The sequence below is a fragment of the Miscanthus floridulus genome, chromosome 14 (assembly GCF_019320115.1).
Source record: "Miscanthus floridulus cultivar M001 chromosome 14, ASM1932011v1, whole genome shotgun sequence".
Classification (NCBI taxonomy): domain Eukaryota; kingdom Viridiplantae; phylum Streptophyta; class Magnoliopsida; order Poales; family Poaceae; genus Miscanthus; species Miscanthus floridulus.
In genome coordinates, this window is record NC_089593.1 from 68,871,691 (window position 1) to 68,899,484 (window position 27,794).

Below are 27,794 nucleotides of genomic sequence, written 5' to 3' on the forward strand. Positions count from 1 at the left end.
CGGCATCTTAAGTGCAAGAAGGAGCTTCTCTGACTCATACAAGTTCTTTGGCATAATGTGTGTCTTCGGTAGCATATCGCTCCACACATCCACCATCTTGTCGAAGCCTTCTCGACTTAGGTTTAACTCGGCCTTCAACCCCATTACGCGACCAATGGCATCCAACTGAGAAACATTAGTATGATCGTGAAGGGGTCTCTGTGCTGAGTCCAACATCAGGTAGAAGGCATCTGTGGCAGCCTCCATCTCCTCCTTGTCACGTCCTTCAGTGAACTGAGCTTGGTGCGTGTCATCCAGCATGTCTACTACCCTGGCATCATCATCGAAAGCCTCGAGCCGTGGTCTCACCACCTCCTCCCTGATACGATCAGTTTCACCATGGTGGATCCACCGGTGGTAGCCCGGAGTAAATCCAAACTTCACAATATGTTTACCCATGGTTAACATATCTTTCCTTCTTCTATTATCACAACTGCTGCACGGACAAACCACTAGAGAATGGCCTCCAGCAATCTCGCCAAATGCATGCTGTAAGAATTCTTCGACCTTGACTATAAACAGCAAGTCGTAATCGTGCTCGTCTCTCCGGAGCGTGTACATCCACTCACGGTCCTCCATCCTTTAACAGACGTATCAGCACATATGAGTCACCATCAATTGCATCTACGCGGTGTCCCTACTCTCTAATAGGTGAGGATAGGTCCTAATCCCACCTGTGGATCCGTAGATGAGGTTAGTTTCCATGCTCCGCTCCTATCCAAGACGGAATTTCGGCAGCACCTCCCCGCTGTTCTCCCAATACACGTCCTGCAAGGGAGAGTGTGTATCCAGAGAACAACAGGGGGTGATGCCGAAACACGGTCTTGGACCGGAGCGGACCATGGAAACTAACCCATCTACGCATCCGCGGGCTGTCCAAAAAACGTGGACAATTCGAAACAGAAACGCTCGCAGATATGCAAAGACCTGCATAACTCTGACCGTATCTCTTTCGGACGGGAGACGCCTAACTGGGATCAGTGACCTAAGACCATGATACGGATAGAGGGGTTATACCTAGGGTGCCGGTGAGGTCAGGCTAGCGGGGCTGTGGCGAGTCGGTGCAGTGGCGCCGCGACGCGGTGCAGGCAGACCCGCAATGCGGACGAAGACAATCGGGGTCACTGAGGTCCCTCCGCCGGGGCCTCCTCCTGCATAAAAAGGCAATACATTAGTGATAATTGAAAATTTCGGCAGAACCTCCCCTGCATGGGGAGGTTTCAAAAACCTGCAAAAAAGATCGGCACGAAGGCCAACATCCACAAACAACGGCTCGATGGCCGAAAACCACATACAACAACTATTACTACTAACAAGGGCTTGATGGCCGACATCCATTGCATGATTTGAATAGAAAGGGAAGGGCGAACCTAGTGTGCTCGTCGACGGTGAGCGGAGTCGGGAGCGGGGCGCCGAGGGCATGGCACCGCCGCTAACGAGGCGTGGATAACGGCCGGGGCTCCTCCTCCCTTCTTCCTCCTCCCTTCTCCTCTCCACCTCCCTTCTCCTTCTTCCTCCTCCCTTCTCCTCTCCTCCCTCCCTTCTTCCTTCTTCCTCCTCCCTTCTCCCTTCTTCCTCCTCTTCTCTTCCTCCTCTTCTCCCCTTCCCTTCTCTCCCTCCTCCCCTGCTCCTCCTACCTCCCCTGCTCCTACGGGCAGCGCGGCCAGGGAAGGGACGGCCGGGACACGGCCACCGCTGCCGGAAATGGCCGGCCGACACCAGCCAGCCACCTCTGGGTGGCCGAGGCGAGGGGGCCCGGGCCGCGGGGAGCTGCCGGGGCGGGGCGCGACCGACGGCTGGGGGCGGGCGCGGTGGGCGCAGCCGGTGATAGGCACGGTCGTGGCCGGCGGCGGGCGCGTGGTGCTACCGGGGCGGGGCGCGGCCGACGACGGGGGTGGGCGCGGCCAGCGCGGCCGACGATGGGCGCGGTCGTAGGCGAGGCTGGCGGAGGGGCGGCGGCGCGAGGGTGGGGCTCGCCGGCGGCGGCGATTCGCCGACGAGGACGTGGGCAGCGGCGGGGGTGGGCGCGGCGGCGGCTGGGGTGGGAGCGGGGGAGCGGGTGGGTGGCTGGGGGCGCGGGGGTTGGGCCGGTGGGGTTTTACTGTTTTTTTATTTATTTCAACTTTGCCGAGTACCCCCTGGGCCGGGCACTCGGTAAAGCCCACTTTGCCGAGTGCCCCGCATGGCACTCGGCAAAATATATATATATTTTTTTTTTGATTTTGGGCCCAAATTTTTTTCTCGGGCCTCGTGACAGTATTTCAAACTCTATTTTAAACTTTGGGGCAATTTTGACTTTTTTTATATATTTTATTAGTTTATTTCGTTTCGTCGAATTTTTTGGGATATTTCAAATTTGAAATGCAGGTACATGGAATAATGGACTTTGGTCATCCAAAAATTGATACTCGTGATATTTAGGGTGTGTTTAGGCCGTATCCAGGAACTCACATGAAATCTCGAGCATCTTCCAAAATTTCATGTGAGTTCAGGGATACGGCCTAAACATACCCTAAATATCATGAGTATCAATTTTTGGATGACCAAAGTCCATCATTCCATGTACCTGCAGTTCAAATTTGAAATATCCCGAAAAATTCGACGCAACAAAATAAACTAATGAAATATATAAAAAAAGTCAAAATTACCCCGAATTTTAAAATAGAGTTTGAAATACTGTCACAAGGCCCCAGAAAAAAATTTGGGCCCAAAATCAAAAAAAAAATTGCTTGCCATGCGGGGCACGCCCAGGGGGCACTCGACAAAATATGTTTTTTAAAAATAAAAAAAATTGCCGAGTGCCTGGGGCTGACACTCGGCAAAATAAGTTTTTAAAAATAAAAAAAATTTGCCGAGTGCCTGGGGCTGGCACTCGGCAAAATAAGTTTTTAAAAATAAAAAAAAAAAATTTGCCGAGTGCCAGCCGTTAGGCACTCGGCAAAATCTGACGGCAGGTGGCCGCCGTCACGGGCCGACCACCTTTTGCCGAGTGGGATCTTTGCCGAGTGCCGTGGCACTCGGCAAAGCCCAGTTTTGCTAAGAGCCAGGCTTTACCGAGTGCCTAGCACTCGGCAAATCCACCTTTGCCGAGTGCTTTATTTTGCCGAGTGCGGCACTCGGCAAAATATTGCTTTGCCGAGTGCCCCGATAAAAAGTACTCGACAAAGTCTCAGCCACTCGGTAAAGTCCAGTTTTCCGGTGGTGATACTATACTTTACCATTTTCCTTGGATGCTTGATGATGAGCCCTGTTCGCTTGTCGTATAATCCGTATTTTTTAGCTTATTTTTTTAGCCAGAACAATATTTTTCTCTCAAAACAAATCAGCTGAAACAGTGTTTTGGCTTGTTTTTTTCAGTGAAGCGAACGGAGCCCTCGGCTGTGGGGCATGGTCCGGTGGTGTTAAATGCTCGCTGGAATTTATGTGTGTTGCCAAGAATCCCGCAAACAGAAAAAATCCACAATCTCTCATTACTAAAGAAGTGGAATGAAATGACAAAATGCTAGTACATTATTCACGGAAATAAGATATTCGTTTGAGGAGCACCTGTATTTTGGTTGCAGATGTGGTTTGGCAACTGAAACCCTTGGTGTTGAGCCAAGGATCCTGGTGACACATAAAATTCCAAGGCCCATCCAGACCGTAATAAACACTATTCACTACTTTCATTTCATATAATTGAAGAAAAAAGGAGATGGGTTACCATTTTCCATGGATGCTTGTTGATGAGATGATGATAAATGCTTGTTGGAGCTTATGACCCCATTCGCTGGTCTGAAACTTGGCTGAAACCGGCTGGTTTTGTGAGAGAGGAATACTGTAGCGGCTGGTTGATAAACAGTGTTTTACGAGGAGGAGCAGCCGGCTAGTCTGGAGGGAACGCAGCCTATGTGTGTTGCCAATAATCCTCCAGGTCTTTCAAGTAAGTAATTGTTGCTTTGGCCGTGGATTTCTGCACCAAGATTAAGAGCTGCACATTAATTTAGTCCTTTTTTTGGGAGGGTGGGGTGGGGGTGGGTGGGGGGGGGGGGGGGGGGGGGGCATAACGCACAGCTACTCTGGTAAGGCATCTTATATATAAGGATATGAAATAAAATAATTTCACAGTAAGATGGCAGGGCTAATTGTTCACTTCAGGAACAGATTAGTGCCATTTCTTATATATTGCCTTTGTTGAAAATATAGAATTGAAACTGTTGAAGGTTACCTGCTGAATGTGGGTCACACTGGTTACATTTAACGACTGTTCTTAGGAAATGGTACGGGGTCAAGGACCCTGAGCCCAAACACCGCACAAAGAACAAATGGGATCCAAACGCTAAATACCACACATGACAAAAATGTAACAACTCGCTCAAGGAAAAAGAGAAGAGAATGCAGTTGATTTCATATCATAAGTTACAACACTGGGGCTTTAGGCATTAATCCCTCTATTCTAAATTATGTATGTATCTAGAAAAATCAAAACACCTAATAATTTGAAATGGGGGAATCAGAGTAGTATTTGACTTTAGTAAACATGCAGGATATAACTTTGAGTACCTGTTTCTTTGGGTGATTCATGATGATGGGCCGCGCATCTCGGCCGTGCGACGTAGTCTCGCGAGTTGCCTTTAAACACGTGGCACATAAGCAAGTCGTCCTACAAGAATTGCAGCTCGTATGCACGGTCAAATTCGTATACTGCGAAATGCTGATTTACTATCTTACTATTATTAATTGAATGTTTAAATAAAGCCTTTATATTAATCCTCAAGAGACATGTTAGGAAAGAAACAAATTCTAGAAACTTTTAAGAGAAACATCCGGGCATATATTTGGCAAACCTCAAAATTAACATCGAATGGGGATTGCTAAAAATAACAAAGTACCGTTTAAATGTCAGACGGTAAAGATTTTTTAAATAGACTGTTGGTTAGTATTTTTATTTTACTTTATTGTTGGACGGCCGGTCCTTATTATACCCTATTTTTCACCACTAACGATCCGTGATCCGTCGCTACATATGGATCAGACAAGCGCGCACTCGCCTGGCCCAATTCTTGCCTAAATTTTACGGGCCCACTAGTCAGAGCAAACCTAAACACAATTATTCCTCAGCCCGCCGCATTTTCTCCCCTTTGCGCCTGAGCCGCACCGGTAAGGGCCAGTTTGGATGCCAAAATTTTTGGCAAAACGTTACTGTAGCATTTTCATTGTTATTTGACAATTAGTGTCCAATCATAGTCTAATTAGGCTTAAAAGATTCGTCTCGTGGATTTCGTCTAAACTGTGTAATTAGTTTTATTTTTTATTTATATTTAATGCTTCATGCATGCGTCCAAAGATTCGATGTGATGGGGAATCTTGAAAAATTTGGCATTTTGGGGTGCAACTAAACAGGGCCTAAGCCGACGCCTCATTTCCTCACCCCGCACGCCGCGTGCGCCTCCTGCACGCTTCCCTGCAAGATGGCTGCCGCCTGCCCTCCCCCGTGCTCGCGGCTCGCCACCCGCCGCCGTCGGTAGCCTCTACCACTCCCTCCGGCGACTAGCCACCCCTTCCACTCCCTCCAGCCGGCGGCTGCCCCCACTAGTCCCTCCGTCTCCCTTGCCGTGCGACACCTCCCCTCAGCATAGGAGAAATCCCCCAACCATTTCCGTCCCTCGATGGCTGGAGAGCCATGGAGCGGATGCATGGAACTCGGCATCCTCGACCTCGTGCAAACCCTCAGCCAATCGGCCTTCGCCGTGCGGTGGGAGTAACGACAGCTAGGTTCTTGTAGCTGCATGTGTTGTGTTGTGTCTCTCAAGGATCGGGGGGAGGTTTGGTGATGATGATAGCAATGATCTGACTTGTTTTCTAAAATTTCCTACCGTTTCCCTTCATAATAATACTCTAAAGTAACCCCTTAATCTTATTCTCAATTGCACTTAACAATTATCTGCTACAACTAAAAAGAACAAAGCGTGGACACTTTTTGATGCGACATTTGTTTTGGGTCTGCCGTCACCTCTTCGTGCGACAAAAACGTGGGTCGTCGCTCCGCCGCCTCCTGCGATACAGCATCCCCGCGCGCTCCATGCAACCTCCTCCCCGCACACTCGCTCCCACATCCTCCAATCACGCTTGCGAGATCACGTCCACCGATCACGCCTAGCTCGTCCTTCCCTGCCCCGTGCTCGCGTTCGTGGCTCGCCCTTCCCTGCTGCCCGCCAAAACCACCCTTCCTTGCCCCACGAGACCACCTTCCCGGCGGAATAGGCGGCGTGGCATCCCGGAGCTGGAGGCGGCGAGGCATCCCGGAGGCAGAGGCGGCGCAGGCATCTGTGCGCAGCATCTAGGCGGCGCAGGCTGTCCGTGCGCGGCCTCCAACCTGCCAACCAGGGGCGGCGGGCGGGCAGCCAGCTCGTAGTGGCCATTTGGGGCGGCGCTCGGCCGGGCTAGCCAGCCCGCGGCAGCGCGGGGCGGACGCGGCGGCCGCGCCTCTAGGGTGCGGCCCCTCCCGTGCGAAGCCGACAGGTATGCCCACCCCTTCCCTGCTCTCCCTTCTATGCGAAGCCGAGGACCCAAATCTGATGGAGACATGTGCACACCCAGACGTTAATTTGCATTGTGTTGTTAACTTCTCACCATGCAACTTGCAAAACTTGATGTTGTTTTCGGATACCGTCCAAGCTTATTTGTTCATTTTAGAGACTCTGGTTTCCGACAGACCACCTTGATGAAACCTATGTGCAGTACTGCAATTAAGTTTGCCATGCTATGATCTCTACTGAATAGTAAGTAGGTCAAGTAGCCTAATGATGCAGGGAACAATCTCTGTATTTTCTATTGATGAGGGGGTGTTTTGTTTTTCTCATTTGCAAATTCGTGAGTTTACTCTTGCTGAGCTGAAAGAATTCTATATTTTGGCCCTTGGTTCTGTAGTGCTGTCAAAGTTGCTAGGATAGTGGGCATCTTCATGTTTGCATTTTTCCAGAGTACCAATTTAGCTTCCCCACACAGTTAGCATTACTCGTACCTTGCAAACACCAACCATTTATTTAACATATCTCCTGTATATGTTTAATCTCATGGGCTTTTATTTGTCCTATCAGCTAGTTCAGTCAGCCTACAGATGACTCTGTATTTCTCAAAAGAAAAAGAAATCTCTTTACTTCAATGACTGTCTCTATTTCTCAAAGAAATCAGGAGATCTAAATTCACTTCAACCTGCAGCTATATTCTCTTCTTAAGAGTGTTCAGTAGCAATTATGTCACACTGACTATCAATCTCCTATCTCATGCAGAGTTACTTTGTTGCTTGTCTTACTACATCAACCTAAAACTGAGAACTCAAGTTACTTTGGTGATTTTCTGGTAAATAGATCTGCACCCTGATTATCACAAGGTTTTTTATACTGGTCAATTTATTTGCTGAGTTAGCAAACTATGATATTACAACCTGTTCAAGAGCTTCTATTCTTTGTAGCCAAGTCAAAATCAAGACTGTTTAGATGCTAATAAGAGCACAGGCATGGGTAAAATAAATTCATGTATCCTACAGTTCCTAAACTTGTAGGAACAATTGACGGACCTTCTGTTTTTTATTCATGAGACATCTGTGTTTTCAAATTTCACTACCTTTAATCAATTTCAAATGTTTAGTGAGTTCAAATTGATAGACCTATGCTCTTGATTTGGAGACATGCTTTGTTGTTTTGTCGAACCAGCCTTTTCGGACACTGAATCCTATTGTTCCAGCATAGCTGACATAATTCATATGCCTGAACCAGGTGATGCCTCAGTAGTTATTCTGAGCACTCTTGTTTATACATTGAATGCTTGCATGCTGTGATGTTTGACAACTATCAAACGATTTCAGTAGATAAGGTTTTGGCTATGCATTTGTTCCTCTTGAGGAATCGATGTATGTTTCCTTGATGACAGTAGAAACGCAAAATAATAACAAGGTGTTGAGTATGTCAGGTTCTTGCTGTTCTGCATGGCCATCTCAATAATTTAAAGTCATGATAAGAAAATTTCCCCTTGAAGCGTCAAAATTTCTCCAAGTCTGACAACATTGTTTCTCTACATAGGTTTTATAGACTAATTCAACAATACCAGTCACAATATTAGCTTAAATGTATGGTTTAAAAATAGACATTTATTTACATATATCATTTTAATCCCTTCACTAATTTACTAATGCAATACTCTGTGATAATGATTCATAGAAACAAGTTGTATATTATTCTTTTATGAATTGTATATCAGACTTCATGGTTGGGTGACGGGCTGCGCGCAGGTGGGCTCCAACCTCTCGCCGCTCGACCCCGCCGCCGTCCACAGCCACGTCTGCCTCTGCGGCCTATGCCCGGCCACGCGCTACTATGTCACGTCTTCATTGGCCATCTCTTCTCCCTTCCTATTGTGTATGGTTTTTTTATTTCCAAGCATGTATGCCAACTCTTCTCCTTTCCTGCTGTATACAGATTTTGATTGGTTGTCCTAATTCCAATCTGCTCCCCATCATCAAAGTCCACTAACGTCAAACTCTAAGTAGACCGTTTGTGGTTGTAGGAATCTCTTAAGCAAGAACTTAAAAAGCCATGGAAAAGTAGAAAATAGTAAGGTATGGTTGTCACTTAGGATGGAAAAGAGGCTTTCACACTTGCAATTCCTGTGGCTATCTCTCTTGGCTGGCTCTGCTCATCTTGCATTCCTGTGGTTGACATGGTCAAACCTGAGTTTCCCATTCCATGTAGAGACTAAAGAAGAAAGACACTGGATCACTGTGTTTTGATCATTGATGTTCTATGAAGGAAGAGTTACCAATTTCTTTTTTCAGGTGAACATCACAACAACAGAGAAAGCTGAGTTCGAGATCTCTGTTCAGGCAAGCACGTCGGCACCAGTATTGCATCAGGTGAACATGTAAGTACCTAATCAGCTAGCCTATGTCTTCTTTGTTTAGTTGCAGCAAATAGATCAGTACTGGTTCTCCCTTGGTGTCAATTCATCACCTAGATAAAGGACGTGAGTCCCTTGGTGTCAGTACCTATGAGTTTATTCACCCATAGTTGTAGCAGTAAGTTCTTGATGGGTTGGATCTTATCTCTAAAGAATATAAGAGATGTGTGTAGTTGCAGCATCACTTATTGCTGTGATGTACAAGGAAGGCCGACTGTTGGCTTGTGTGAATTTATATCTTAGCAGTAATAGTTGCTGAGTTGTCGTGTGACCTAAAAAATACTCGGCCAGGGATTTTCACTCCGGCTAGTTCAAACCTGTAAAATGTTTTACTCAGGATCAAACATCACTGCAGACCTTAGAAGTTCAGTGTGTCAGTGACATTGGTATGGTGTAAGCAACTAGCCAGATACTGACGATGTCTTATGTTTTCTATTATTATGTTTTATGTCTTTAATAGCTAAAGGGAGGACGAAATAGTTACTTGAATTTGTATGTCTGGTGTTTCCCTTAGATGCTACTACAATTTCGGAACCGAGTCTTGTGGTCTGACATGAATATTTCTCCCCCAAATATATAATGAGAGTTTGTCCAATTCTTTCAATATAATGGCATGTTTCTCGGCCCCAACGGAGAAAATGGTATGCTTTACTGTTATAGTTACATTCAAACTTTCTAGGATGCTAAATCAACTTATATCTATGCACATATTCATAGAACCTATAAATTTTATTTTATGTTCCTTATTTCTTACTCGCTCACTCACTAAGCATAGGTATCACTAGGAAACAACTTTGCCAGTTCTGTAAAACCTAGGAGTTGAAGTCCAAGTAAATGATCTAAAAAAGCATTATTAAAATTAAATAAATCACTGAATCTGGAAGGGATTCAAATCACTGAATCACAGAATGGCATGTACCATCATGCATACTGCTGTTGCATTTGTGTGGATTCACATGCACGTTTTCGTTGTTCCTTGAGGTTGTGAAAGTCCTAATGTGTAAGCCTTTTCAATAATGCCACTTTAATTCGAGGTTGACTGGGACATGGTTTCGAGTTTGACTGTGATATTTTTAGGGACGCTTCATTCACTCATGATGTAAGTTAGACCCAAATTCTGTGGCATGTCCATTTGTTGATGTAGTGAAAGTTAAAATCTAGGGGAAAAATATGGTCTCATGATGTAAGTTAGTCCATTCTGAGAGTTGTTGGTTTATGTTTACTGGGTTGCAACATCTACGTTGATTGCAATAAGAGGTTAATATTAGCATGCTGTCTCATCATTTTTTTTAAAAAAATGTTCATATGTACTGATGGAGACTTGAAAATATCAGGTGCAGGCTATATCAGTTTGTTCGAATTTTATTTTTCCCTTGCTATGAAGCAATGCACAAGCCACTGACTTTTTGGGTTTCCGAACATATTTCCTGGCTTTGTTTTGCATGATTTGTATTGCTTTGTTTTGTTCATTCTCTGATTGCTAATGTTTTTCTTCTATGCATGTTCGAATTACATGTTTCCACATAGTCGCATTGCATCATGCAGTCCAACTATATCTAGAATTTTCTGATTTACAGCATCACTCATTGTCACACTTGTCAAAGGTTGTGGTGACGCTGGCTATTGAGAAGGGCAGCCATGCTGCTGAGAAGGGATGCTGTCCGCGGAGAGCCAGAGAGCTGCGAGGCGATGAGGGAAAACTGATAGAGAATCTGTGTGTTGTGTGTGCTCGATATTTTCTAGCTCATCACTCAAATGCTCGCTCCGGTCGAGAATCATGAATCGAAGGGTTACCAAACTAGGCTCCAATGTTATGTGTGATTATATTTTAAGGAATGAAAAATATGGAATTTGTTTTTATCTCTTGATTATAGCCAGATGCTTTCCCTTGTGTCTACCAGGTTCTAGCACATTGTTACGCTGGGAGAATTGGTGGCCTTGTATATTGTTTTGTTGTCAGTGTTTTTGTCATTCTATTACGAATTTCTGAAATATGAATGGCTACCGTTATGTATAAGTGGAGGAAGATTTACGTCATGGAAATCCAAAACATGTATATAGAAGCAATTTTAAATAAAAGTGTATTTTATGAGATAACAAAAATGAAAATTTTATGAGTATAAAGCAAAAAAAATCTTTCCTATGGATAGGAAAACACGTCGCTATGTTATCGAGGCATCATTTTTTCCTGTTGCAACATACGGGAATTTCAAATTATAGCGGTCAGAGCTTAAACTTTCCTATATGGATAGGAAAACAGTCGCTTTCTTGACGTTTTCAAATCTTTGTTGACAGTATTACCCATGTGACAGACACTAATATTTACATATATATACTCGAACATATGTACATGATGGTACGGAGATGACGGCGGAACTAATTCGTGGCCTTATTGACGCACGAAAGAAATGGATATCAGGAGATTTCTTCCTGCTGATATAAAACATTATCTTAGCCGCATCACGAAAATGTCTATACAGTAGAGTTTGTGAGTCTGCGACATCACGCTCTTTCGTGACTGTGTTAATTTCACAAACTTTGCTTTTTGGATTAAATATCACTTTAACATCGGTATTTAATTTCATAGCATTGTTATCTTATCGTGCGATCCGTGTGTTTTTAGTACAAAAGTTTAGATAGTCCCATAGCAACACACGGGCATGCTACCTAGTTATGTAAAATAACTAAAGTAACCCGTAATATGAATCTAATTAAATTACGTAGACTTGCTATTATAAATTAATCTATCATCCCCTGATTCGCATATAGACTATCTGTGTCATTGTTTCGAATAAACACCAACTAGTAAATTTATATTTGTTGCGTGTTGGGCCCGAATGGTGTGCTAAAGGACATAATGTTTATACTGGTTTGGGCAGAATGTCCCTACGTCTAGTTTGCTGCTATTCGTGTTATTAGCACTGAAAAAGGTTTGTAGTAGGGGGTACAAACGATCGAGAAAGGGACAGGTCCCAAGTCTCTGATGGAAAGATCGAAAGGATGCCAAGAGCTCGGTTGCTGCTCAGCTATGTGTTATGTGATGCGTTGTGTGTTGGATTCATCCCCCTTAGTGGGGTGCCCTACCTTCCCTTTTATAGATCAAGGGGGAGCAGGGGTTATAGATGGAAGAAAGAAAAAGAACCAGAGGCCAAGAAGTTCCTTCGAAGGTGCCAGGTCTTCCTTTTCCTCTAAGCTAGCCCCGTTGACATGGCAGACGATGCCAGGGATACCACGTTCGTTGATCTTGATAGGGTCGTGCTCTGGCTTTGTTCAGCAAGTGATCACGTCCCATCCTGCCCCGGTGGGCAGCGCGGAGCACCGGGGTGCCGAGCCACGACCCTATGCAGAGCAGACGGGGAAGTGGCCATACATTGGTTACTATAGATGATATGAGTTCCATCCTAGATCATAGTGGTTGTCGTATGCTTATGTCAGGATCCATGTCCGAGGGCTAATGGCGGCGCCCATAACACTGTAAGACAAAAATCAACGCCTACAACATAGTTCGGGCTCTGCCATGCCTAGAAGGGCTTAAAGCGCTCGTCTTGTCCTATCCTGACAGTACTTTCCCTGTAGGCATGCAGGGTATGGTCCTTGGTATTGCCGTTGACCTGAGTGCCTCACCTTATCTACACGCGTACTTATGAAGGAGTAGCGCATAGACGTCGGGCGAGGCGGAGCCCGCCCTCAGACGTCGGGTGAGCCGGAGCCTGCCCTCGGACGTCGGGCGAGGCGGAGGCCAGCCCTAGTCGAGGGCGAGACGGAGCCCATCACTCGGACATCGGGTGAGGTGAAGCCCTCCCTCAGATGTCGGGTGAGGCGGGGCCTAGGCCCAATGTCGGGCGAGGTGTAGCCCGCCCTCGGACATCGGGTGAGGCGGGGCCTAGCCCCCGAACATTGGGCAAGGCAGAGCCCGCCTTCGGACGTCGGGTGAGGTGGAGCCTACCCTCGGACATCGGGCGATGCGGAGCCTACCCTCGGATGTCGGGCGAGGCGGAGCCCAGCTCCTGGACGTCAGGCGAGGCGGAGCCTGCCCTCGGACGTCGGGCGAGGTGGAGCCTGCCCTTGGATGTTGGGCGAGAAGGAGCCTACCCTCAGATGTCGGGTGAAGCAAAGCCCGCCCTCGAACATCGAGCGAGGTAGAGCCTACCCTCGGACATCGAGCGAGGTGGAGCCCAACCCCTAGACGTCAAGTGAGGCAAAACTAGCCCTCGGTCGTCGGGCAAAGCGAAGTCTAACCGTCGGGGGTCAGGCGAGGCAGAACCAATATTCAATCGTTCGGGCAAGAAGTGTAGTTGCATTCTTGTCTATTCGGAAGGCTCACTGTTGATAGTTATTAGCTCCTCCTCTTCAGGTACCCCCGATATTCGGTCCCCGACAGTAGCCCCCGAGCCCCCGGGTGATTCAGGTAGAATCGCCCGGGGGGTGTTGTGACTTGTCTGAGGGTGCGCGTGAGCACACCCGATGGGTGTAGCCCCTGAGCCCCCGGGTGATTCGGATAGAATCACCCGGGGGGTATTTCGATTTCGCCAGAGGGTGCGCGTGAGCGCACCCGTCAGGTGTAGCCCACGAGCCCCGGGTGATTCGGATAGAAATCGCTCGGGGAGTATTTCGGACCCTTCGCATGGGTATGGCTGTGGGATTTGGTGTTTTGACAACTTGGATAGCTTAAAGGGAACCCTGGTATCCCATTCATGGGGATTCATCCTAGGGTCAGCCTGGTTGAGACTTGATTTTGGATCGAGACTCCCTCGAGGTTCGTGTGCCTGAGTTTTTGGCCACTCGTGGGCCCATCCTTCATTGGGACGGCCATTAAAATCATTGGGCCATCCATCAAGCTCTTGGGCCCAGGCAGGCTAGAGAAACATTTTTTAACCCGTATCCCTTCTATTGGAAAAGAGTCCTAGTTTGCCCGGATGGGCGAAACGTCCGACACGACTTTGGTGGGAAACGATAAGGTTTGTGGGCGCATATCCCACGATGTGACGTGGTGGTGTATCGTGGTAGGCATGGAGATCTAGGTGGAGAGTTGCCTTTCTTACATCCGTCGCCCCTTATAAAACCAAGGGGTTCGCCTCCAGGGTTTCATTTTTTGAAAACAGATTCACAACTTTGTTTTGTTAAACAAATTCACAATTTTGTTTCGTTTGATTGAACTTGCTTTCTTCCCTTTTTGCATTCAAAAAAGGTGCTCATGCAATCTGACCCTTCCTTTTGTTAAGGCCATAGGGCCCAAGGTGTATAAGAGCGGAATTTCGATTATGCTGGTGAGCAAAGTTGCCATAGCCGTCGGGGCATGGGTTTTTTGCAGTCTTACCAGGCATGCTCAGTTATTTGTTCCCCCACAAACCTTGCCGCTAACCTTAACATGAGGAAGAGGTCCGACGCAGTGACTATTTCAAAAAAAGGAGGTAGTTTATACCTTTATCATCCCCTAAGTGAGGTCTGACCCCTTGCGGTTGCTGGGGTCGGATGTCATTGGACTCCTTCCTTGGGATTTTAGCTATCGTTCTGTGACCGTGTGTTTAGTCTCATTGCGAGTCCGGCCTTCCCTGAGCCCCCATGCGTGGAGGGGGTTCGGTCAAGGATCGACTCATTTTTGTGACTATCGCCCCGTCTGCGGTTTTTGCAACTCGAGGGGTTGAGGTGACGTCACTTGCCTCGATGGCTCGAGTGACGCGCTTGATGAGCTCGCTAACGGGGATGTTTGAATGGAATCTGGTCTCGTCGCTCATGACAAGGTCAGCAAAGCCCTCGGGTGGCATTCCGTTGTTCCTTAACCTGCCTTTCAACAGGTTCCCCCTCAATGGGGATTCTATGGGCTCGGCTAGAGGCTGGATTGAACTAGAAGGTTGAGATGACCCTATCTACCTCTATATAGGTTGGGCGAAGGCCGCTGAGGCTCATCTGCATTTTCTCCCCTGGCTCTTGTTCGACTCGAGGCGGCCTCAGGCCCTTCGTGGGCCAGCCTTCGAACCTCGATCTTTCAATCTAGGATCGGGCGGCTCGAGCCCCTGAGCCCCTTAGGGTCAGATAAGGGTCGACCATGTTTCATGCATAACATCATCCTCTGTTTCCGCAACCAGAGGGGCTAAGCTAATGACACTTGTCTTGTTGGCTCGAGTGTCGCGCTCAATGAGCTCGCTAACAGGCATGTTCGTGTGGAATCCGGGTCCGTCATTCACTGACGGGGTTGGTAGAGCCCTCATGTGGCATTCCACTACTTCCTAACCCGCCTCCCGATAGATGCTCGAGCCATTCGATAGGCTCGGGTGGCCCATTGGCCTCTCCTCGATGAAGATTCTATGGGTTTGGCTCGAGGTTAGAATCGAACGAGAAAGGTCGAGATGTCCCTGTCCGCTTCTGAGCGGGGTCGGGCAAGGCCGCTGGGGCTCATCTTGATTTTTCTCCCCTGGCTCTATTTGACATGAGGCGGCCTCGAGCCCTTCATGGGCTGGCCTTCAAACCTTAGTCAGTTGCCGCTCATATCGAATGAGGCAACTACCGCTTTGTGATGCGACTCGAAGCATTGAGATGCGGCAATTGCATATGCACCGCTTGAATATATGGAATGAATGTATGATATAATGGAAACCAAAGCGAGGGTCGATGATGTTACCTTGGTGGTATGAGCGAAGGGAAGCTCTTACCAAATATGTCTGTGTGGGGTTCAGGTCCGACGTATGCGATGGGGCCAGTGTAACCTGCACGAGCATCGCAATTTTTTGTTTCTGTCTCTCGGCAGCGATTCGAGCCGTTTGATTGACTTGGGTGACCTGACAGCTTCTCCTTGAAGGAGATTCCACAGGCAGACCCCTTGAAAGGTCCTAATGGCTAGAGGGGGGTGAATAGCCTAATAAAATTTCTACAACAACACTTAACAAAATAGTTAGACAATTATGAGGTGAAGCAAGTGTTACGCTAGCCTACTCAAAATGCAAGCCACATACCACAATTCTAGTTTAGATAGTGTCGATTCACACAAGAGCTATGACACTACCCTATGTTAGTGTGCTCTCAAAGGCTAACTAAATAGCCACACCAACCAAGCAAACAAGCTCTCACAACTAGCTACACTAAAGAGCTTGTCAACTAGTTTGCGGTAAAGTAAAGAGAGTGATCAAGATAGTTATACCGCCATGTCGAGGAGTGAACCAATCAATCACAAGGATGAATAATAATGAAGACCAATCACCTCAGAATCAAAGGATGAACACAATGATTTTTACCGAGGTTCACTTGCTTGCCGGCAAGCTACTCCTCGTTGTGGCGATTCACTCACTTGGAGGTTCACGCGCTAATTGGCTTCACACGCCAAACCCTCAATAGGGTGCCGCACAACCAACACAAGATGAGGATCACACAAGCCATGAGCAATCTACTAGAGTACCTTTTGGCGCTCCACCGGGGAAAGGTCAAGAACCCCTCACAATCACCACGATCAGAGCCGGAGACAATCACCACCCTCCGCTCAACGATCCTCACTGCTCCAAGCCATCTAGGTGGTGGCAACCACCAAGAGAAACAAGCGAAATCCATAGGGAAACACGAACACCAAGTGCCTCTAGATGCAATCGCTCAAGCAATGCACTTGGATTTACTCCCAATCTCACTATGATGATGAATCAATGATGGAGATGAGTGGGAGGGCTTTGGCTAAGCTCACAAGGTTGCTATATCAATGAAAATGGCCAAAGATCTGAGCTACAGCCGGCCATGGGGCTTAAATAGAAGCCCCCACAAAATAGAGCCGTTATACCCCTTCACTGGGCATGACACGGGCTGACCGGACGCTCAGGTCCAACTGACCGGACACTGCTCCTCAGCGTCCGGTCACCCAATGGCGGCCACATGTCTCTTGCGTTCAACTATGAACGTTTGATCTCAACGGTCGATATGTTGACCGGACGCTCCGATAGAGTTGACCGGACACTGGACCCTCAGTGTCCGGTTGTTTACAGTAAGGGTCCAAAATGAGTTTTTGCCGACCGGACGCGTCCGGTCAAGCTTGATCAGACACAGCCCAGCGTCCGGTGCTTAACCCTAATCACTGTGCCGACGGTCAACACGACCAGACGCAGCCCTTCAGTGTCCGGTCGCAGAGCGACCCAGCGTCCGTTCAGTTGACCGACGCCAACGTCATTGCGACCAACTCCATTTCACCTCTAACTTCTTCACCCTTGCTCAAATGTGCCAACCACCAAGTGTATCACCTTGTGCACATGTGTTAGCATATTTTCACAAACATTTTCAAGGGTGTTAGCACTCCACTAGATCCTAAATGCATATGCAATGAGTTAGAGCATCTAGTGGCACTTTGATAACCATATTCCGATACGAGTTTCACCCCTCTTAATAGTACGGCTATCAAACATAAATGTGATCACACTCTCTAAGTGTCTTGATCACCAAAACAAAATAGCTCCTACAAGTTATACCTTTGCCTTGAGCTTTTTGTTTTTCTCTTTCTTCTTTTCAAGTTTAAGCCCTTGATCATCGCCATGCCATCACCATTGTTCATGCTATGATCTTCATTAGCTTCTCCACTTGAAGTGTGCTACCTATCTCATGATCACTTGATAAACTAGGTTAGCACTTAGGGTTTCATCAATTCACCAAAACCAAACTAGAGCTTTCAATCTCCCCCTTTTTGGTAATTGATGACAACCCTTATACAAAGATATGAATTGAAATTCAATTGAATCCATGTTGCTTGCCCAAGCATATTTACCATGTGTAAAAGGATATGGACAAGTTTCATGAACCCCAAATGGTAGCAATTGCTCCCCCTACATATGTGCTAAGAGTTTGGATTGTAGCTTGCACATATGCTTAGATAGGAAATATAGGAGTCAATGTCTACCACATGATGCTAAGGTATAAAAGATGGACCTTTGAAGCGTGATACCAATCGGAGTGCACCAATATACCATCCTTAGCACCATGGTTAGCTCAATACCACTTAGAAACAATACTTGAAATGAAAGTTATCTAGTGATTTCATTTCATCATTCAATCTTACAACTAACATACATCACACAAGCATGGATGTTTAAATTTAATACTTGTGCCATGCAAGCAAACATATGAATATGCACATTCAAATGCACCATACAAGTTCATGAGCTTGCTCCCCCTACTTGTGTGCTCAAAATTTTAATTGATCCCTTTCCTTTGTCATATCTCTCCCCCTATGTCATATATCAAGTATATCTTTATGTTTCTCTTCCTTTATGATATTTCTCCCCCTTTTCACTATATCTTTGTTTCTCTCCCCCTTTGTCATTAATGATCACAAAGGTTCTAAATATAGATAGTATTACTTGTAGGGTTGAGATTATCAATGTCAATCAATGGGGTGAGGATCAATTTCCAAATTTGGTCCAATCTAGATCATTTGCCAAAGATATTTAACTCGGTTTGATCCAAGGACAAGCTTCTTCACACCTCCAAATAAGGGTTATCTTGTACCATGTTGAGTTAAACACTTATAGCTCATTTTCTAGATCAAACACTAGGTTTACAAGCCCATAAACATGTCATATGCTATCACTAGATCAAATCAAGCATAGAAGCAATAGTGATATCATATAAACATCAAATTCATTTGATTTTCATGAATGAGCCTAATAAAATAGAACCACTTGAAAGGTCCTAATAAGATTGAAAATATGACTAGATGCACTAAACATGTCCTTAGCAAGGATGTATGTCATGCCAATCAACTTTTACCTTGGATTGCTCGAAGGAGAGGCATGTCATATGAGTGGGGGTGCATCAACACATATTTGAGAAATCCAATATGTTCAACTCATTCCTTAGCTTGCAAAACCTTTTCTCATCCAATGGCTTGGTGAATATATCAGCAAGTTGATCTTCGGTGCCTACACTCTCAATGCAAATGTCCCCTTTTTGTTGGTGATCTCTTATGAAATGATGGCTGGACATCAATGTGCTTTGTTCTTGCATGTTGAACCAGATTGTTGGTTAGCTTGATTGCACTCTCATTGTCACATAGCAATGGCACTTTCTTGAACTTGATTCCAAAGTCACATCAAAGTGGCCTTCATCCAAAGTATTTGTGCACAACAACTACCGACGGATATGTATTCGGCTTCGGCGGTTGATAATGCAACACTATTTTGCTTCTTTGATGACCATGAAACAAGTGATCTTCCCAACAATTGACATGTGCCTCGAGGTGCTCTTCCTTTCAACCTTGCATCCCGCATAATCCGAGTCGAAGTAACCAACTAGCTCAAACTTTGCTCCTTTGGGATACCACAAACCAACATTTGGTGTATGCTTCAAGTACCTCAATATCCTCTTTGTAGCCTTCAAATGACTTTCTCTTGGTGAGGCTTGAAATCTTGCACACATGCATACACTAAACATGACATCCGGCCTTGATGCGGTCACATAGAGTAGGCTTCCAATCATAGACCGATACAACTTTTGATCCACCATATTTCCACTTGCATCACTATCCAAGTTGCCATTGGTTCCCATTGGTGTGCTAATGACTTTGCTATCAATCATGCCAAACTTCTTGATCATGTCCTTGATGTACTTGCCTTGACTCACAAATGTACCATTCTTCAATTGCTTGATTTGAAGACCAAGGAAGTAACTCAACTCTCCAATCATGGACATCTCAAACTCATTAGCCATCATCTTTCCAAACTCATCACAAAATTCTTGATTTGTTGATCCAAATATGATGTCATCAACATAGATTTGCAAAACAAATAGATCTTTTCCAATCTTCTTGATGAAAAGAGTGGTGTCAACCTTGCCCATTGTGAACCCTTTAGAGAGTAGGAAGTCCCTCAATCTCTCATACCATGCTCTAGGTGCTTGCTTCAAGCCATACAATGCCTTCTTCAACTTGTATACATGGTTGGGCTTCTTATCATCTTCAAAACCAGGAGGTTGCTCAACATATACTTCTTCATTGATGTAGCCATTTAGAAATGCACTCTTAACATCCATTTGATAGAGCTTTATGTTGTGGGCACAAGCATAGGCTAGCAAGATTCTAATTGCTTCCAATCTAGCAACCGGGGCATATGTTTCTCCAAAGTCAAGACCTTCAACTTGAGTATAGCCTTGTGCTACCAATCTTGCTTTGTTCCTTACTACTATCCCATCTTGATCTTGCTTGTTTCTAAAGACCCATTTGGTTCCAATCACATTGTGTCCCTTTGGTCTTTCTACCATTCCCATACTTGATTTCTTGTGAAGTTGTTCAATTCTTCATGCATAGCATTACCCAATCAACATCCTTCAATGCTTCATCTATCTTCTTTGGTTCAATGGATGACACAAATGAGAAGTGTTCACAAAATGATGCCAATCTTGATCTAGTTTGTACACCTCTTGAAATATCACCAATGATAGTGTCCAATGGATGATCTCTTGCAACATTGGTTGGTTGGAGGATTGGAACTTGATTGCTTGCACTTGCTTGATCATTGGGTTGAGATGATGTACTAGCCACTTGATCTTGTTCATTGTCATGAGATCCACTTGCACTAACTTGATTTGTATCATCTTGCACATTTGAGTTAGAGAGCACTTGCACTTGATCATCTTCATCATCATTCACTTGCCTAGGCCTCAATTCACCAATATCCATGTTCTTCATGGCATTTGAAAGTTGAATGCCTCTAACATCTTCCAAGTTCTCATTCTCTACTTGTGAACCCTTGGTTTCATCAAATTCAACATCATGAACTTCCTCAAGAGTACCACTATCCAAATTCCAAACTCTATATGCTTTGCTTGTAGGTGGAATAGCCAAGTAGGAATCCTTCATCACATTTCTTGTCAAACTTGCCCAATCTTGTGCCTTTCTTCAAGATATAGCATTTGCAACCAAAGACCCAAAAATATGCAATGTTGGGCTTTCTACCATTCAAGAGCTCATATGGTGTCTTCTCTTTCAATCGGTGACAATAGAGGCGGTTGCTACAATAGCAAGCCATGTTGATAGCTTCAGGCCCAAAAGATTGACTCACATTGTACTCACTAAGCATAGACCTTGCCATATCAATGAGTGTTCTATTCTTCCTCTCAACAAGGCCATTTGATTGAGGTGTGTACTTGGCCGAGAATTGATGTCTAATTCCAAATTCATCACACAACTCATCAATTCTAGTGTTCTTGAACTCACTACCATTGTCACTTCTAACTCTCTTGATGGTTGTTTCAAACTCATTGTGAATGCCTTTGACAAATGATTTGAATGTTGCAAATACATCACTTTTGTCCACTAGAAAGAATACCCATGTGTATCTAGTGTAGTCATCCACTATCACAAAGCCATATTTGTTACCACCGATACTAGTGTATTGTGTTGGCCCAAACAAATCCATGTGCAATAACTCAAATGCTTTACTAGTGCTCATCATGCTTTTCTTAGGATGGGTGTTTCCAACTTGTTTGCCGGCTTGACAAGAGCTACAAAGCTTATCCTTTTCAAACACAACATCTTTCAAGCCTCTAACCTAAGTCATGCTTAACCAATCTATTCAATTGTTTCATTCCAACATGACCAAGCCTTCTATGCCATAACCAACCCATGCTAGACTTAGTGAACAAGCATGTAGATAATTTAGCTTCACTAGCATTGAAATCAACCAAGTATAGATTCTCATATCTAAAACCTTTGAAGATCAAGTTAGAGCCATCTACACTTATGATCTCTACATCATCTACCCCAAATATGCATTTGAATCCAAGATCACACAATTGTGCCACGGATAGCAAATTGAAGTTCAAGCTCTCTACTAGCAACACATTGGATATGCTCATGTCATTGGATATTGCAATCTTACCAAGCCCTTTGACCTTGCCTTTGCCATTGTCACCAAATGTGATACTATCATAACCATCATTGCCATTGGTGTTGATTGAGTTGAACATTCTTGCATCACCGGTCATGTGTTGAGTGCACCCACTATCAAGAACCCAATGCCTTCCTCTGGCTTTGTAATTGACCTACAAAAGAAGATCAATTCTTTTTAGGTACCCAAACTTGCTTGGGTCCTTGAAGGTTAGTCACTAGGCTCTTTGGTACCCAAATGGCTTTCTTCTTTGAGCCCATCCATGGTTTACCAATGAACTTAGCCTTCACACCATTTGTACCCTTAGTAAGCATATAGCATGAATCAAGCTTAATGGAGGATACATTAGCATTTTTGCTCTTGTTTTTGCATTCTTGCTCTTTGTGACCCACTTGCTTGCAACTAGTGCAAAACCGACCATTGTTCTTCACAAAACTAGTCTTGTGAGGAGCAAAGGCCGCCTTGCCTTTCTTGGGGGTATAGCCCAATCCCTCTTTGTAGAGAGAAGCTCTTTGGCTACCCAAGCACATAAGCAAGCGGTCCTCACCACCATAAGCCTTAGCTAAGGTGTGAGTGAGCTTAGTGACCTCCTTCTTGAGGTTCTCATTCTCAACCACTAGTGAGGTATCATAAGTGAGACCATCACTACTAGATGAGGTAGAAGTGGAAGTACTACAAGAAGGGTTAGTAGGGAGCAACAATGATAGGCATAGATAGTGATTCATCAATTATATCACAAGTTAAACCTACATTGCAAGTTTCAACATGCTTCTTTTTATTTTGCTCTTAAGTGAAGAAGGAATGAGCCTTTTCAAGCTTTTTGTGAGCTTTGCCAAGCTTCTCATGGGCTTCCTCTAGCTTCTCATGAGTTGCTTTGAGCTCATCAAGGGCTTGCTTAAGGGCTTTTACCTCCTTATTCAAGCTCTTGCATTCCCTTCTCTTAATGTCAAAGTGTTCTTTAGCATCTTCTAGCATGTCAAATAATTCATCCTTAGTAGGTTCATCATCATCACTATCACTATCATTTTCATTTTCATGTTCATTATCATCAACATGTTCTTCATCACTTTCATCATCACAAGATTGTACCTTAGTGGCCTTAGCCATGAAGCATGATGAAGATTCGAAGAGAGAAGGCTTCTCATTGATAGCAATGCTTGCAAGAACCTTCTTCTTGGTGGTCTTGTTATCATCACTATCATCATCATCATCACTTGAGGAAGCATCACTATCCCAAGTGACTACATATGAACCACCCTTCTTCTTCTTGAATGCCATCTTGTCCTTCTTCTCTTTCTTTTCCTTCTTGTCCTTCTTCTTGTTCTTCTTGTTGTCATCATCATTGTCACTATTGTATGGGCATTGAGCAACAAGATGATCTTTGCTTCCACACTTGAAGCACCTTCTTGACTCTTCTTTGTTCTTGAATGAAGATTTCTTTCTTCTTGCATGGTAGCCCTTCTTCACCATGAACTTGCCAAATCTCTTGACAAAGAGAGCCATCTTCTCATCATCATCATCATCCTAAGATTCATCTTCTTCACTTGATGTCTCTTGCTTAGCTTTGCCCTTGGATGATGTGGCTTTGAATGCCATGCTCTTCTTCTTGTCATCCTTCTTGTCATCTTTCTTCTCCTTCTTTTCTTCCTTCTCATCATCATCTCTATAAGCATCATCGGTCATGATATCTCCCAAGATTTGGTTTGGTGTCATTGTGTTCAAACCTGGTCCTCACTAGTAAGGTGACCAACATGCTAAATCTTGCGGGCAAACATCTCAAGAACTTATTGGAGAAGTCCTTGTCCTCTATCTTCTCACCAAGTGCTTTGAGATCATTGACAATCACTTCCATCCGATGGAACATGTCCAGGCACACTCTCATCTTCCTTCATCTTGAAGCTTGCAAACTTCTCTTGAGAATATATGCCTTTGCACCCTTCACTGGCTTGAGTGCCCTCAAATGATTCTTCCAATTTCTTCCAAGCTTCATGAGCCATCTCAATATTCTTGATTTGCTCAAATGTTCTCACATCAATTGCATCATGAATGGCACTTAGAGCAATAGTCATTATTTTGGAGAAGCACTTCTTCGGCCACGGTGGGATTTTCTGGATCCTCAATCTCAATTTTGGTTTCTACCATCTTCCACACCTTTTCTATTGATTGACTTGATATGTGTGGTCATCTTTGACTTCCAATAAGAATAATTTAAGCCATCAAATTGGGGTGGCTTCTTGGTGTTGTTGATTTGAGCCATTTTAACACCGAAGGTTGTTAATCCCTCAAATAATGGTGACCTCGGCTTCGATACCACTTGAAAGGTCCTAATGGCTAGAGGGGGGGGTGAATAGCCTAATAAAATTTCTACAACAACACTTAACAAAATAGTTAGACAATTATGAGGACAAAGCAAGTATTGCGCTAGCCTACTCAAAATGCAAGCCACCTACCACAATTCTAGTTTAGATAGTGTCGATTCACACAAGAGCTATGACACTACCCTATGTTAGTGTGCTCTCAAAGGCTAACTAAATAGTCCACACCAACCAAGCAAGCAAGCTCTCACAACTAGCTACACTAAAGAGCTTGTCAACTAGTTTGCGGTAAAGTAAAGAGAGTGATCAAGACAGTTATACCGCTGTGTCGAGGAGTGAACCAATCAATCACAAGGATGAATAATAATGAAGACCAATCACCTCGGAATCAAAGGATGAACACAATGATTTTTACTGAGGTTCACTTGCTTGCTGGCAAGCTACTCCTCGTTGTGCCGATTCACTCACTTGGAGGTTCACGCGCTAATTGGCTTCACATGCCAAACCCTCAATAGGGTGCCGCACAACCAACACAAGATGAGGATCACACAAGCCACGAGCAATCCACTAGAGTACCTTTTGGCGCTCCACCAAGGAAAGGTCAAGAACCCCTCACAATCACCATGATTGGAGCCGGAGACAATCACCACCCTCCGCTCAACGATCCTTGCTGCTCCAAGCCGTCTAGGTGGCGGCAACCACCAAGAGTAACAAGCAAAATCCGCAGTGAAACACGAACACCAAGTGACTCTAGATGCAATCGCTCAAGCAATGCACTTGGATTCACTCCCAATCTCACTATGATGATGAATCAATGATGGAGATGAGTGGGAGGGCTTTCGCTAAGCTCACAAGGTTGCTATATCAATGAAAATTGCCAAAGATCTAAGCTACAACCGGCCATGGAGCTTAAATAGAAGCCCCCACGAAATAGAGCCGTTATACCCCTTCACTGGGCATGACACGGGCTGACCGGACGCTCTGGTCCAACTGACCGGACACTGCTCCTCAGCGTCCGGTCGCCCGATGGCGGCCACGTGTCTCTTGCGTTCAACTATGAACGTTTGATCTCAACGGTCGACATGTTGACCGGACGCTCCGGCAGAGTTGACCGGACACTGGACCCTCAGTGTCCGGTTGTTTAAAGTAAGGGTCCAAAATGAGTTTTTGCCGATCAAACACGTCCGGTCAAGCTTGATCGGACACAGCCCAGCGTCCGGTGCTTAACCCTAATCACTGTGCCAACGATCAACACGACCGGACGCATCCCTTCAGCGTCTGGTCGCAGAGCGACCCAGCGTCCGTTCAGTTGACCGACGCCAGCGTCATTGCGACCAACTCCATTTCACCTCTAACTTCTTCACCCTTGCTCAAATGTGCCAACCACCAAGTGTATCACCTTGTGCACATGTGTTAGCATATTTTACAAACATTTTCAAGGGTGTTAGCACTCCACTAGATCCTAAATGCATATGCAATGAGTTAGAGCATCTAGTGGCACTTTGATAACCGTATTCCGATATGAGTTTCACCCCTCTTAATAGTACGGCTATCAAACCTAAATGTGATCACACTCTCTAAGTGTCTTGATCACCAAAACAAAATAGCTCCAATAAGTTATACCTTTGCCTTGAGCTTTTTGTTTTTCTCTTTCTTCTTTTCAAGTTTAAGCCCTTGATCATCGCCATGCCATCACCATTGTTATGCTATGATCTTCATTAGCTTCTCCACTTGAAGTGTGCTACCTATCTCATGATCACTTGATAAACTAGGTTAGCACTTAGGGTTTCATCAATTCACCAAAACCAAACTAGAGCTTTCACCCCTCCGAACCCTTCTCGAGAAGGCAGATGCTAAGGCTTGGGGTACGGGAACAATGAATTCGATTACGCTGGTGAACAAAAAACACCATAGCTGCTGGGGCATAGGGTCTAGCGGTTCGTCCAGTTTTACTCAAAGTTTTACACCCGCACACCATGCCTCTGGTTTTTAAACATAAGGAGGGGTCAGGCGAAGAGAATGTCTAGATGAGTAGACACTCTCGGCAACCCCCTGAGCGATGTCTGTGCCCCTATCGTTGCTGGGGTCAGAGGCTCGGTATTTAAAATTGACACGCAAAGTAAGTAAACAAGGGTGCTTATCTTTTGGTGGCCATTCGTTCGACGTTCGTCTAGGCCATCCGATTGATCCAGGAGGCCCGTTGGGCTTCCCTTGATGGAGGTTCCATCGTTGGGTCCTTCCAAGTCCTGCCTAGGGAAGCGAAGAGCTGCCTGCATGCGGGTGCGCCTTGTTTCTCGTGCCCAACATGCAGTAGTGGTGGGCCATGCCCAGGCCACATCCCATTTGACCAAGCATTGTCTCATCAAGTAGGGCACATCCCGTTGGTCTAGTCGCATCCCCTCGAATTCCCATTAGCATCGTATTCCCATTAGCATCGAATTCCCATCTGCATTGAATAGGGGAAGGGAGAGGGTTTTTTGTCTCAACCTTTCGCCTTTCTCCAACTGCTGTGTCTACTCCTTAAATAGGGGAAGGGAGAGGGTTCTCATCCCATTCCTCCACCTATTCCTGAGCTGTTGCCTCCCCTCCTTCTTCCTTTTCACCAAATGCGCCCGTGCGTCGCAGCGGTTCCTAAGTGAGAGAGGGTAATGCTAGGGAGAGGAGGACTCACAGATCTACTCATGAATCAGGAGCGTGATGTTGAGCTGGAGGTCATCCAATGTAGATGAGATGGTGCTGGCTGCCTTCGCCGAGAAGGGGCCTCTTTCACCGAAGGAGGCGCACTAGAAGGCGCCGAGAGTCATCGGCTTTGTCATCGTCTGTGAGGCCATCGTCGGGATGGAGCCGTATGGGGACCTCTTCCAACGAATCTTCTCTAGGGTGAGCCTTGTTGGTGGGGAAGCCACCCAGGACTACATTGATGGGGGCCTTTGCCATTGTAGCCGCTCTGATCGGCTAGTTCATGAAGTTTGATGAGATGTCAGAGACATCCATCAGCCATGGCGGCCATTCTTTGGCGGGCAGCGCCCCTCGTCCAGGTGCCATTATTAGGGTTGTGGCTGATCATGATGGCGTAGTCCCTAGATGCCCTGGTGAGGACACCATGTTCACCGACATGGTGCTCGATGTTGTAGACGATGGCGCCCTCAAGGATCCCGTGGAGCGGTAGGACATTGCCGATGGAGAGCGTGGCGTGGCGACTGTTGTAGTATTTAGAGTAGAACTAGGTCAAAAAATGTAGCCATTTAAGTTGTAGGGGGGAGCCCCATGTGGGAACAGTTTTTTGTATTCATGATTACATCAGTCCCTTTTTGTGATGAAATCACTTTGTAAGCGATGAATTTGTGAAAAAATGAACAAGTTCTCAAATTTTGTTATGTCAAATAGCTTTTCAGCTCTTCTCCCTCTTTTTGTAAAAGAGGTTTAGTGTCATCCGACCCTTCCCGTAGTTAAGTTCGCAAAAAACTCAGAGTGCGGGCGAGCCAAGTTCTAATCACGCTGGTGAGCAAGGAGACCATAGCTGCTGGGGCAGTGGGTTTCCCGCAGTCCTACCAGTTATACTCAGAGTTTGTTCCCAAAATCCTAGCCCTTAGGACTTACCATGAGAAAAGAGGAAAACACAGAGAATGTTTGTAAGATAAACGTACTCATACCAGCC

At 45.5% G+C, this 27,794-nt stretch overlaps 1 protein-coding gene across 1 annotated transcript in view; it reads right to left on the reverse strand.

The window, feature by feature from the left end:
* Positions 1–3,884: 3,884 nt before the first annotated feature.
* LOC136503659 (uncharacterized) overlaps positions 3,885–27,794 on the reverse strand; it is a 39,683-nt gene continuing 15,773 nt past the window's right edge. Inside the window, exons 3-4 of the mRNA XM_066498662.1 lie at positions 4,582–4,681; positions 3,885–3,991 (exon numbers count right to left, since the gene is read on the reverse strand). Coding sequence (XP_066354759.1) covers positions 3,885–3,991; positions 4,582–4,681 — 207 coding nt within the window. The remainder of the gene's footprint in view (positions 3,992–4,581; positions 4,682–27,794) is intronic.